General features: G+C 38.9%; 1 protein-coding gene across 2 annotated transcripts in view; it reads right to left on the reverse strand.

Annotated features, from left to right (window-relative positions):
• The window catches only part of DIP2A (disco interacting protein 2 homolog A), a 72,227-nt gene that overhangs the window by 32,723 nt on the left and 26,514 nt on the right, over window positions 1–12,990 (reverse strand). For both annotated transcript variants that reach the window (XM_056496106.1, XM_056496107.1), the window contains exons 4-5: window positions 7,726–7,845; window positions 2,883–3,128 (exon numbers count right to left, since the gene is read on the reverse strand). In XM_056496106.1, the coding sequence (XP_056352081.1) occupies window positions 2,883–3,128; window positions 7,726–7,845 (366 nt within the window). The remainder of the gene's footprint in view (window positions 1–2,882; window positions 3,129–7,725; window positions 7,846–12,990) is intronic.

The raw sequence follows: 12,990 nt of genomic DNA on the forward strand, positions 1-12,990 counted from the left end.
GTTGCTATCATCATTCCAAAACTGTAACCAAGGTTATAGAATGGTTTTGAATGGAATGGGTTAGGAAATGGCAGTATTTTTGAGAAGTGTTTGAACAATGGGCAACAAGAATAGGAGGACTGAAATATTCAGAATCCTGATGAGTAAAAACAGGAATGCAGCAGGGAAGAGCTGGAGAAACCCCTGCTGCCCAGGGCTGGAGCTGCCTCTACAGACACAGCCCTCGGAGGACATCAGCATGTCACAAACCCTGCCAGAAAAGCTCCAGGCAGAGGGAGATCTGGGCAGGGCTGTGAAATACATACATGATACCCCACTCTGAAGCAGTGATCATCCCAAGATTGCAAGTGCTTATTGCACTGGTCCCACATTCCCAGAGCTGACACACAAGCCACAAGTCCAGCTCTAAGCAGTTTCAGAGGGATCACCAGAAGAAAAACTCAAATCCATGCCCATCTTTTCCAATGGACCTCACTGCAATGTTTGTATTGCAGAGACTAAATTCCTTTCATGTGGGTGAGGTACATGAAGGATAAAGTGTTACTTCACCTTTCAGAAAAATGCCCTGGAATCAGTAAGTACAAAGATGACAACTGTGTCAAGCTGACCTTTATAACCATTGTACAGGACTCACATATATACCTGCCTCATGTATATGCTCTCACTCTGTTCTATATATTTCTGAAGTTGCTTTTTGGTTGTTTTTTTTCTCCCCTTAGCTTTCCCAAAGTCCCAAACCATAGGCTTCCTGCAGAATACAACCTGGCCACAGAGACAAGTGTACCTGAGTCCCACTTCCTACCTGACAAACCCTGCAGGGACTAGCAATGTCTTACTATATATGGAGAAGGGATAGGTTCAGTGTTCTGGATTTATGCTCATTACCTTAATTAATCATTTGAGCATTTTATTAATAAATGCCCATGAAAACCCATGCTATTAGGCTGTATAATCTAGATATACCATGGCACAGCAGGGTAAGAGAAGTGGTGAGGAATTAAAAAAAGAAAAGTGTGAGTAGACTTGTGACTTCAGGAAGTTAATTGGATTCAGACTGAAGGACCTTTCCATTAGTGATGACAAGACATTGATAAATGCAACAAGGCAGAGTCCAAAGAAAGAACAAATGGGATATGATAGAGAATTAAAAAGCACCATGATCTGTATTTCCAGCTGTTCTAAGAGCTAAGGTGGGAAATACTACAGAGTTGATATGGTGATCTTAGAAAAAACTGAGACATACCACCAGCCTTATTTATTAAAAAAAAAAAAAAATTACACAAAGGAAAAAAAAGGCCCCCAGTATGAAAGGCTGTCCTTGCTGCTATTAAGTGAAAGACAAACACTTTAAAAGTAGTGCACATTCCTATCTCACTCCATTAAATACTCTAACCTTGCATTTCCAATATGAAGTTTACTGCCTGGGAACTCAGTTTGAGCTCACCATTAAAAATGCAGGCTGGAGAACATGAGCTGCAAGGGAACAAGCTGTCAAATTTAAATTCTCCAACATCTCAAAACTGTTACTAACTATTCAGTACATAACCAAGACACAGAATACTTCAGTAGGGCATAACAATTAAGATATGCAAGATGCCTTTCAGATTGCTCATATCAGCACACTATCTGAAAAAATAAACTCTTCTATGCTCTACAAGAAATCAAAGCCCCTTTTAGAAAGTATGTGAGTATTTATCAAGAACCATAAAAGTTTGCAGTGTAAGAACTGAGTAAGTTTTCATAATCTTGTGAGCTAGGAGAAGTACATGCAGAGGGGGAAAATGTCCCAGCTGAGTTGGTATTGGCCATGCATGAATGTTACCAAGCTAGGAATGAAAACTGACAGAACATGGCAAGCATTGCAGAAATGAGGAAGACCATTCTTATGTGAAAATGCATCTGTTTTTTTTCTTTGTCAAAGGCAGTGGAAATTTTACCTTTAGAAATATTTTTAACAGATCAGCTCTTAATGATCTCTGAGCTTCCTTCCTTCTAGATACTATAATTATTTCCTATTAATGAGATTTTAAACCTGCATACAGCCCAACATTAAGCTGCATAAATGCTGGACTCTGAACTCATAGTAATTTTGATTTTTGCATATAATGTTGTTGACTAAACAGTCCTGATAGATAAGTCTATCTGGCCTGGGTCATGAGACATAAGATAATGTATGCTGTGCTATATTTTGTGTATTTTGCAAGTTTTTACAGCTATATTAAAAATTTCATCAATCCCAGTTAAGATGAAAAGGTTAGCCATAACTGATTTTGTAATTTTAAGGAGTTAAACATGGTATCTATTAATCCATAATATGAAATCCAGAATGGCTCAAAGTGAAGTGGTGACAGATTACCTCTTTCTTACATCCAAGGATAAACAAAATTGCAAACTTCTCTTTAATAATAAGCTTGGAAATGGGAATATGAAAAAGTAGGTTTCTTTAAAAGTTTTGTACAAACAGCACAAAATTTCCCTTATGATTAGTATCTCTGATTTAATAACTTTCCCAAAGAGCCTGTGTGTTTTTCTGTCTTTCAGGTGCTTACCAACTGAATCATGTCTGAAATACACAATCTGACATTATTTAGGGTAAATACATGCAAATTGGAAAGCATGCAGCAAAACCAGGAATCCTTTGAAATTCTGCTAAACTGAACCTTAGTTTCTTGGTAAAGCAAGCATTTTACCAAGAAGAATGCACATTCAGATCTCATGAGCAACTCGCCTGGGTTAAATACACATACATTATACCTACCTGGTCTGTGAACTGCACTTTTAAAGGCTATTCACAGGCATCTCCTGGTGAAGACCTTTGTGTTTAGCCCTGCTTTGGGGTTTTTTGCAATCTGATTTCATTCCACACCGGCAGGTTTACTGACCTATCTGCGTGTGTGCCATGAGATCTGCAAGCACAGTGGCAGCAGTGGTGGCAGGAGCGGTATTGGAAGCAGCAGCAGGTTTCCCTCCAGGATGAGATGAGGTGGAGGATGCAGAGGATGAGGTGGAGGAGCCCTGAATGACCCGGTTAAGCCAGGGCTCTACGTTGGAATGGCTCTGGAACGGAGTGGAGCTGATCCGCCCTTGCCGCCGCAACGAGCCCTCATCTTCTGATGCTGACGAGGTGTCTGTGGTCAAAATAATGATGAGAGGCCTGTAATGTGGGAATGGCAATGACCCAGCAGCAGGAGCACGGCGCGCGGCCGTGCCCCGTGTGCTCCGCGCAGCGTCTCGCGCGCAAGGGAGGGGTGGTGCTAGAGGAATGGCACAGTCACACACACAAATCCCTCTGGCTGCTGCTCTGTGCCTTAACACAGCTTCTACACATCAGGGTCACAGCACACTTGGAGCAAAGTTTCAGTTAACTCCAACATTTGGAATGACATGAGAGTTAAAAAAGGTTTCTACCATCAGTCAACATCCCATCCCATCCTATCCCATCCCCATTCCACTGAACGAATATTTCTGTTCTGAACAGGTAAATTTTATCTCATCACACCTGAATAAATAAAACCCTTTTTTTTTTTTATTTCCTTTTTTATTAGTTTTGAGGGGAAGGGAATTCTTCACTTTCTGATTCTTCTGACAATCTGTTTTGACAACTAAGTCCTAAAAACACCACGCTGCTCTAAAGTTCAATGAAATTGAACTTCATTCATGTATTTCAACCACATAAACTGATATTAATGAGTAATATACAGAATTGCTAAGTAAAGCATCTTTGCATTCTAGATGTATAATTGTTGTTGTTAGAAGTCTGACAAAGGGATCCTAATTTAATTACCATCCAGTAACTTACAACTTTCCAGATGGTTCTCTTCGGCATGCAATCTTTCCTTATTTATTATCCATCCAAGAAAAAATAAAAAGGTCATTCTAAACATCAAGAAAATACAACCCTTGTGATTTTGAGTGAAAGCCAGAAAGTCTTATTACAGAAAAAAATATTGCCCTCATAAAGAAATTGCTGAATTTTAATGACTTGATCTTTTACATGCATTATATAAGGTAGGATATCTGTTGCTATACTCTAAGAATGCAGACTGGAAATCTGGAGTGGGTTACATCAGGAATTCTGCAACCTTAATTTGGGCTATTTTCTTAATCCTCTGGACATAGAATTGCTCATCTAGATACAATTCCATATAAATTCTTGAAGCAACATAAAAAAAGCTACTCCTCATCTTGAGCAAAACATTTCAGCACTTTAATTTTCTTATTTTCAACAATATGTGCATTTTCAATAGTGTCAGAATAATTTCTCTTAGGAGTCTAAAATCACAAAAACAAAAAAAAAAACCATTTCATAAGAATTCCATTATCTTGATGGATTTTGAAAGTTAAAATTGTAGATTTCTCATTATTTGACCTCCCTCATCAAACAGGACAATTTTGAATGAAAATACCAAAAAAAACAGATCTCTGAGAAGATTCAGCTGTGGTGCATCCCCATTCCTGGGTCCATGCCTCATGTGATACTTCCAGCCTGCTGCTACATCTGAAGTTTTTGGCAGCTGATTTCATTTGTTCCTGGAGAGAAGTCAAACTTACCCCACATTGCTTGCAACCTTCCCTTTCTTTTAGGCAGAAAGCAAAAATAAATAACCCCAGGAATACGGAACAAGATAGGATTATGAACAGCCAGGGATCAAAAAAAAACCAAAACAAAAAACAACAATAAACCAAAACCAAACCACCATGTCTGCAATTTATAATCACTTCAGGGGAACAAATAAAACTACAGAAAAAGCAGTTTTCTCACACAATACTCTGATAATATCTCCTAACCCAGATTCAAGACCAATGAAGTCTGTGTACAAAAATGGAGGGTCCATGGTGAAAGCATTCTAATATCAGAACATAAATACACCATGAAGTAGCAAGGTCACCCCAGCAGTAGCCCTGAGGCAGTGGCATGGGTTAATCCATGGATCCTGGTGTGTGGTGACAGAACAGTGACAGAATACTGTGTGCTTGGCTTCCAGCTCTTCCTGGCTGGGAGCTGACCCAAGACAGTGACAGAAGCCACCCCTCTTTAAGCCAGACTTACACGAAGGCTCAGCTCCTGTTCTGATCACAGGAAATCCATGTGGGAAGGATCAGAGACTCAACAGGACAAAACCAAAAGTATGTTAAAATTTTTGGGTGGATGAGTGATAGAAGTAGCTCCTTTACTGCCAGCCAGGAGCTGGATTTCAGTATTTAACACTATGCTGAGAACCATGGATTCACAGAATGGTTTGAGTGGGAAGAGACCCTAAAGCTCATCTCATTCCAATCCTCTGCCACGGACAAGGTCACTTTCCCCTATCCCAGGCTGCTCCAAGCCCTTTCCAGCCTGCCTTGGGCACTTCCAGGGATGAGGCAGCCACAGCTTCTCTGGGCCAGTGCCTCACAACCCTCAGTGTAAAGAAAGTGAATCCAATGCTTCCTTCCTGGTACCTGAGGGTGGCAGTTTGAAACAAAGTTCCAAGTAAGTTTGAAGTAACTAATACCAATGCATGTTTTAATTTCATTAACTCCTGCCAATACAAGGACTTAAGACAGTAGGTAAATTGCTCAGGATTAGATGCTCAGCACAACTCAGGTTTTACAACATTGGATCCTTCTTGCTGAGCTAACTTTGCAAATAAAGGCAGGTACATAAAAAGACAATCATTTTTATGATTTGATATAGCTGAAGAAAGTACCTAGAATATTTTTGAACGTCCTGGTTCCCCATGATACAGAACTCATCCAGTGGCCCATTCCCTTATAGAAATAAGGGGATCTCATAACACCTTCTCTTAGAAAGAGCTTGACAGATTCTAGAGGCACTTAACCCTTCACAGAATATCCTGAATTGGAAGGGACTCATGAGGAATACTGAGTCCAACTCCAGGCCCTGCATTGGAGCACCCTAAGAATGACACCACATACCTCAGAGTGTTGTTCAAATAGTTCATGAACTCCAGCAGGCTTGTGGTTGTGACCACATCCCTCTGGTGGTCACACCACCAACTTCCATCTCCTGTTATTGAAGGTGCTACTGCACCCTGCTCAATCCCAGTGTGAGCACACTTGGCTGTTTTGCTGACCACCTGCACAGGCATGTTAGGTGACACTCCAGCAGCACAAGCACACAAAAAACATGAAGATCCCACACCTCATCTTGCTGTGTACACATGTACAGCTTGGAGTGCAGGCTCAGGGACATGGCCAGGCACATGTTCCATTAACACACCACCAGCCCTTCACGATCCTCTCATTCTGCTGTTTTCCCACACTCGTTCCTCCAAGTTTGCTCCTTTGCCTGTCTGCACTCCCTCACATTAACATCCCATAACAAGACTCACACAGCTCCAAAATACTCTTGCCCTGCATCCCACACTGTGTCCCTCACCCCTCTGTGTGCTCCCTCCAGTCCAGAAGGTGCTGACTGGTCTTCATGGGCTCCACACGTGCCCAGGAGGGCTGAGGCTCTCCAGGGACAGGCCTGGACAGGGTGACCCTTCTCAGAGTCCTGAACTTGTCTTCCTGCCTGTTGCTGTTCCCAGTGCCCCTCTGGGCTTGTGCAGATGGGTTTGGGACAGGCTGGTGGCTCCTGGGAAAGGGATTATTTGGACTACCCCACCTGCCATGCCCCATGCTCCTCTGCAGCTTTTATCACACAACCTAACTTTCTCTCCATAGCATCTCTGCTCCCTTTTAGTAGTTGCCCAGAAAAAAAAAAAAAAGATATTTTAATAACAATACATAGTATATCTTCTAGGCAAAAACATTAAGGGTCAAGAAAGACCATATACAAGAACACAGAAGATTATTGTTTATTAACTAATGAAATAATTGGAGAATCCACAAAAATAATATACTTAAGTGTGTGACTAGCAAACTCAAGTGGAATTCTCTTTAAATGAGAAGAACAGAAAGAAGAAATAAAGGAAAGCAGGACAGTGGCATACCTGAACTCTTCTTTTAGAGAAGGAAGTTAAGAACTAGAAATGATGGAGGAGTACATTAGAAGTAAGTGTGGTTCTGCTCCTGGCCCATATTACAAAAGACACGTGCACATTCTCAAAATTAAGCATCTTAGAAAATCCCTCCTCTTTGTATACAAGACACTGGCCTCAAACCACTTGGCTTCCTAGCACAATATGTCGTATGATTTTAACTTCCAGAAAATTGTGAGACAACAGTTTACTTTTTCCCCCTAAAAATTAAAGAGGATATTCTGCTATAACCAATCTGAACAATTATAGTCTATGATTTTCTGACTGTTTCAATCTGCTCACCACTGAATAGTTGTAACCACCTGATGAGTGCTCCACAATTAATGCAGCAACTTAATGCTCTGGTATTTTCTTCAACTTATAAAAGAAGAATCTTCTGTAATGTGAAAGGAGGTATTTTCAGCTCTGACATGTTTGCCTAGATTATTATCTCCTCTGAGTGAGATTACCTGCTCATTCCATGAGTGCTTTCATGTGGACTTTCAGCAGCTACACCATCTCTAGATAAGACACTAAAAACCATGAGGAAATACATCACAGAATAAAACCAATCTGATTATTGAGAAATACAGCCATGATACAGAACTTCAGTGCAACCTACTAACAACTTAGGGCAGGGATATGTTCTGCAGTCCCAGGCTGCCCTGTCCAACCTGGCTTTGGACATTTGCTGGGATGGACAGCCACAGCTTCTCTGGGCAGCTTAGCTAACTCTCTGTGTTCACTCAATATATACCTGGAGGGGTGTATGTCTCTACTGAAGAGTGCACCAGGACAGAGCGTCTCTTTGAGGGCATGGGCATCTTCCTCTCTTTATATTTTGCAAGTGCTGCTTGTACTGCTTCAGTGTGGACATCTATACAGAAAACAAACAAACAAACAAACAAACAGGTTAGAATTTCAGTGAATCAGGAGGACTGAATTAGCACCACTGCCTGCAGCTCCAGTCCAGTGCTGAAGCAACGGCTTCCAAAGCTAAGGGAGAATATAAACAGGGGCAAGCTGACACACTTTCCTCATGAAACCAGCATGAAAATGCTCTGTGAGTAGCATTTCAAAAACCACTCTGAAATAAACACTGCAGTTACAGAGTACCCAGTATGTTAGTTTTGAACTATCAGTTATTTTCATTTTGGGGTGCAATTTCAATGCAGATTCTGTAAATTTACAACAGCATTTGTCTCTTTATCCTCAAAATCCAGGAAGGGAAAAAGAAGTACAAGTACCTGCATTCTTGAAGTTCTCACAAAACAATGCAAGTAATAAACAACAGAAAAAAGAGACTAATGGACTCAATGATCTTAGAGATATTTTCCAACTCTAACAAAATTCTATGATCCTATATGAAGAATTAGGGAAAAGACACACAGAGCTTTCACTTTCCTGAAAGCAAAAATTACCCTAAGAGGTTCAAAGGCTATATTTTAACTTTTCTAATTTTTAAGCCAAAACTCAGATTAAAGAGGAATTCAGTGTTCAAGACCTCACTGCAGATAAAATTTAATGTATCTCAGTGATCTTTCAGCAGCTTTTTCTCTTCGACATCTACATTCCAATGGTGTCAAAAGCTAAAACTTATGCAAAAAGAAAAATCATGAGAAATGAACAGATGTTGAGGAGGAATGAGGCAGACCAAAAACTTACTTTGACTTATCACCTAAGACTCAAAGTCATGAAAAGCACAATACAACATGTATACACTTAAACATAGTTACAATAAGCTTGCTGCAGTTTAGGAATGGCATTCTCCAATTTACTCTTCCCTCTAAAAACACTTCAAGACAGGCACTGCTCACTCCTCCCTCTCCATACTCTCTGTGGTAGGATGGAGAGAATTACTTAGAGGCACAAAAGGCAAAGATAATGGGTTGAGATAAGAACAATTTACTGAAAACAGCAATGAGATATGAAAATAAACAGTAACAGCAAGAATAATGACAGAGGGTACAAGAAAAAAATTGCTATTACTGAGTGTGGCAAACCCTGTCAATAGATAGAACCAAGAAGTGAGTATATGACTATGCACTGGGCTGACCACATTTCTTCTACAGGGAAACTGCTGTACAAGGTTTTCAGAATTTAACTATTCAATTTGAAAGAAAATACATATTCTTGCAGTAAGTATCCATCTATTCTTTTGCTAAGATGCAAATATGTAACAGGCAGACAAATTTGAAGGTATGAAACTATTTGTAGGTATGTGTGTGTGACACACATACTTACATAACTTTTTTTGGGTTTTTTTTTTGTCTTTTTTTGTTTTGTTTAAAAAGTACCATTTCTGTACTAGCCCAGATCCTCTTTAGGTCATGCTCAGCACAAGGAACATGCCCTTCAGTCTGGCCAAATGGATTCTAAAAAATCACAAAAATCCCTGAGCATATAGTCCCAGACACCAATCAGTTCTTCATAGCAATAATGTCACTTCTCAGTCTGCAGCTCCCTGCAGATAATCTGTTCAGAGCAATATTTAAAATATGTATACATGCAAATACACTATCCCACCTGTGTGCTTTTACAAGACTCAGGAATGTACTAAGGAGATGCTTATCTCAAAGAAGAATTTTTTGTGCAACCAACATGGGAGGTTCAAAGATGATGTTATGAGAGAAAAATATTAAGAAGGAAAAAAAAAAATCTGTAAAATCTCTACCCTTTAATACAGTAATTTTTTTTTTCCTGGGCTTCCTGTCAGATTTTTGCTGCTGTCCTTGACAGCAAGGACTTAATAATAGATGTTTTATAAATTAAAAATTACCCTTTTCTTATGTCTGCCTGCCTCATTCCCACATCTAGGCTTTTTGTCAAGTCTTGGTTTCTCCTGATCCTTAGTTTTAGCTGTAATTGTCCACCAATGAAGTTTATTCCCATAGATACCCAGAAGCAAACCTTTTATATCCCCAAATTTCAGAAAGTTTAAGCAGGATTTCTATCAATTACAGGTTCTTTTTGCAGCCTTAGAAGTAGGGGCAAAATGCCCATTCTGCAGGATACATTTCTTTAGCAGAGCTTCCAGTCAAAACCAACCTGAATTATTTCCAGAAAGAGACAGTATCTCTGAGATGCAGTCACTTCCACCATGCCTACATCTACATGCAATTTAAAAGACATTTTTGTTACATTAACATCTCATAGGAAGCAGGGGGACATAAATTGCTTTTCTGCAGGAAAGGTCTTCCAAAGACCAAAATAACACACAATATTTGTAGTCTGCATATAAATACATTAAGTCATTAAATAATGTGGCAGATAAAAAAAAATGAAAGCATTCTTAGACAGTTGTGAATTTTGGGAATGGAAAGGCCTTGTTGGAGGCAAGGGTGTGCTGGGGCTTTTTAACAAAGCAGAGTAGGGCAGGTCACAACATCACACAGATTTGTGGGAGCAAGCATGGGAACTACTTTTTATTCCATTTCCAGAGGGCAAAATCACCACCACCTCCTCCTCTAGTGCTAACTCCCTCCCCAAAACCTGGAACAGACAAGATTAACTGATAAAAATGCAACCAGGAAACAGTCAGGAGGAATTTTTATTCTGTTCCATGTTACAGTGCCAATTTAACTCATCACTCCCTCTATACTCAGTAAGATCTATTCCTGGCTTGAAATATTTCTTATAATATCTTGTCCTTGGACATCAGCTGAGTAGGAACATCCTCTCTCATCCAAATCAATGAAGTAATTGCTTTCACTTCCCTGGAACACTTTGTTCCCATTCCAGTTTTGCTTTAAGAGCTTTTCTACATGATGAAACACACTTCAATAAAAGAAGTAAAATGAATAAAATTATTTTAAAGAAGCAGAATGCTTAGGGTACAAAAATTCATAAATTAGTATAAATTAAATTTTAACTGGATACTGGAATTGCAAGAAGAAGCTCTCAACACTGTCTGTTACTTAAAGTCTTCAAAATTTACTGTGAAAATGATTCACCATGCAAGAACTGTGGAGTTCAGTTTTCTTCAGGGAATTAAACACTTACAATCAGACCAAATGTGTCACATTTTTGAGAACAGAGATCACAAATGCTCAACAGTAATCACTGGAAGTGATGAACAGCAAGCCCAAGATTTCATTAACACAAAGAATATATGCACCAAAGTGAGGAAAAAAAAAATATGCTGTCATCCAAAAGCAGAGTATAAAGTCTCAGAGATGTATTTCTTAAGCTTCTGCACTTTATTTAGCAACCATCAACAATTAATAACTTATTATCAACATTTTCTCCTCCTGCTGTAGTAAACCACATAATCTTCTCTCCTGTTCTTTGTACCTGTTCTCATTTTCTTTCTTTCCATGTGTCCTTAAAAAAGGATAAGGGAGGAAAACTAATATAGGTTGTGGACTATAAATCACCTAAACTCTTATAGCTCCTAAACTGCCCAGCTATTAGAAGAGCATTTTTCTTTCCCATTTGTAGCCTCTGCTCATTTATCAGGCTGTGATTCTTGTCCCTGCCTTAGGCAGTGACGGAAGAATTTCTACAGTTGGTCAAAGGAAAAAATGACATTTATAGGCTGACCAGTGTCCCTGCTGCTCATGGATTTCAAAATACCAACAGGTAAAGCAATAAGCACTGTCTAGGTGGGATGGGGAGGTGACCTAGAAAAAGATAAAATCCATGAGTTGAGTAATGAGCAGTAATATCTGAAGTAAATTAAATTGTAATAATAATGTTTATGATGATCACAATAAAAAATAATAACAGACTCAGAAAAATAATTATAAAATATGAGCATTATGCTCATTGTAAATCCAAAACACAGTACTGTACCAGCTATTAAGAAGAAAACCAACACTATTCCAGCTGAAGCCTGGACAGCAGGCTTGTATTTGTCAACAGCATTCACTGTTGGAATTTTTTGGTTAATATTTACTGTTTGAAGACAAGTATCTAGAGATGATAAAAACATACAGTTGATTTAAATACACAGCTCTTCTGTGAAACTATTTAAAAAAGTACTTACAGAGAGTAAATGACAGATTAATTGTATAAAAAGACAAAATTGTTTCACTTCCTTGCTTATTTTAAGTAATTTACGTTGATTGTTCTAAATTGCTCCAGAAAGAGATCCTGTTCTAGGAAAAGCTGCATTCTCCCCTCATCAACTACTCTTGAAAAAGATATAGGAGAACTGATGAGATTTGAAGAAAGAAAAACAAGATATAAAGACTGGAAGAAAAAAAAAAGAAGAAGAAAGTGAATAATTTTTTTTTAAATTACAGAGGAAAAAGGGGAATAGATATTGGCATTTGAAAGTCACATCTACATTTCCTTGCACACACCTAAATAAGTTTAACCTAAACCAAGTCAATAAAACTGTCACTATTTGGCTTTGACACCACCTGAGCACATTAAGCCTTGTCATATATCACTAATGGGAGAAAGAAATCCAATTATGTATGTTGTAACTAAGAACCTTCCAAATTTCCAAGTAAAGAATTTGCTCTAGGCAGAAATATTTAATGAAAAATTAGTTTGGGGAGCAGTGATAGGAAACCTCAGGACATAGCAGTCCCCATCAAGGACTACCTCCCAAGGATTTCCTGCTGTAGTCCTGCTCTTGTAGATTTTTATTTCTGTTAGTTTAACAATGGCACATCTTACTCTAATTATATTTGATAATATAATTTTCTGTAATGTATTTCTATAATTTAATAATTTTTTTTTGTATTTTTAAACATGTCATTCAGCTAATTATGACACTATGAAATACTCCCTGGCACTCAGAAGTTTCTTCTCTGGGTAGCTGAATACAGGCATTTTTCCCAGGAGTCTGTATATAATCACAGAATATTTAAGAAGTCTCATTCATTATTCAATTAGCCCTAAGTACTGTACAAGGTACATCTGCTCCAACTCTGGAAGGTTTTACACACCAGGAAGGCAAATAGGATGCAATAACCACTCTGCCCAGGCAGTGGCAAGACAAGGTGACCCAAGACCAGCCTCCTGCATGCCATCACTTGCAATTCTCATCCCCAAACCCAAGACCTGGAAC

Source organism: Oenanthe melanoleuca, chromosome 7 (assembly GCF_029582105.1).
Source record: "Oenanthe melanoleuca isolate GR-GAL-2019-014 chromosome 7, OMel1.0, whole genome shotgun sequence".
Classification (NCBI taxonomy): Eukaryota; Metazoa; Chordata; class Aves; order Passeriformes; family Muscicapidae; genus Oenanthe; species Oenanthe melanoleuca.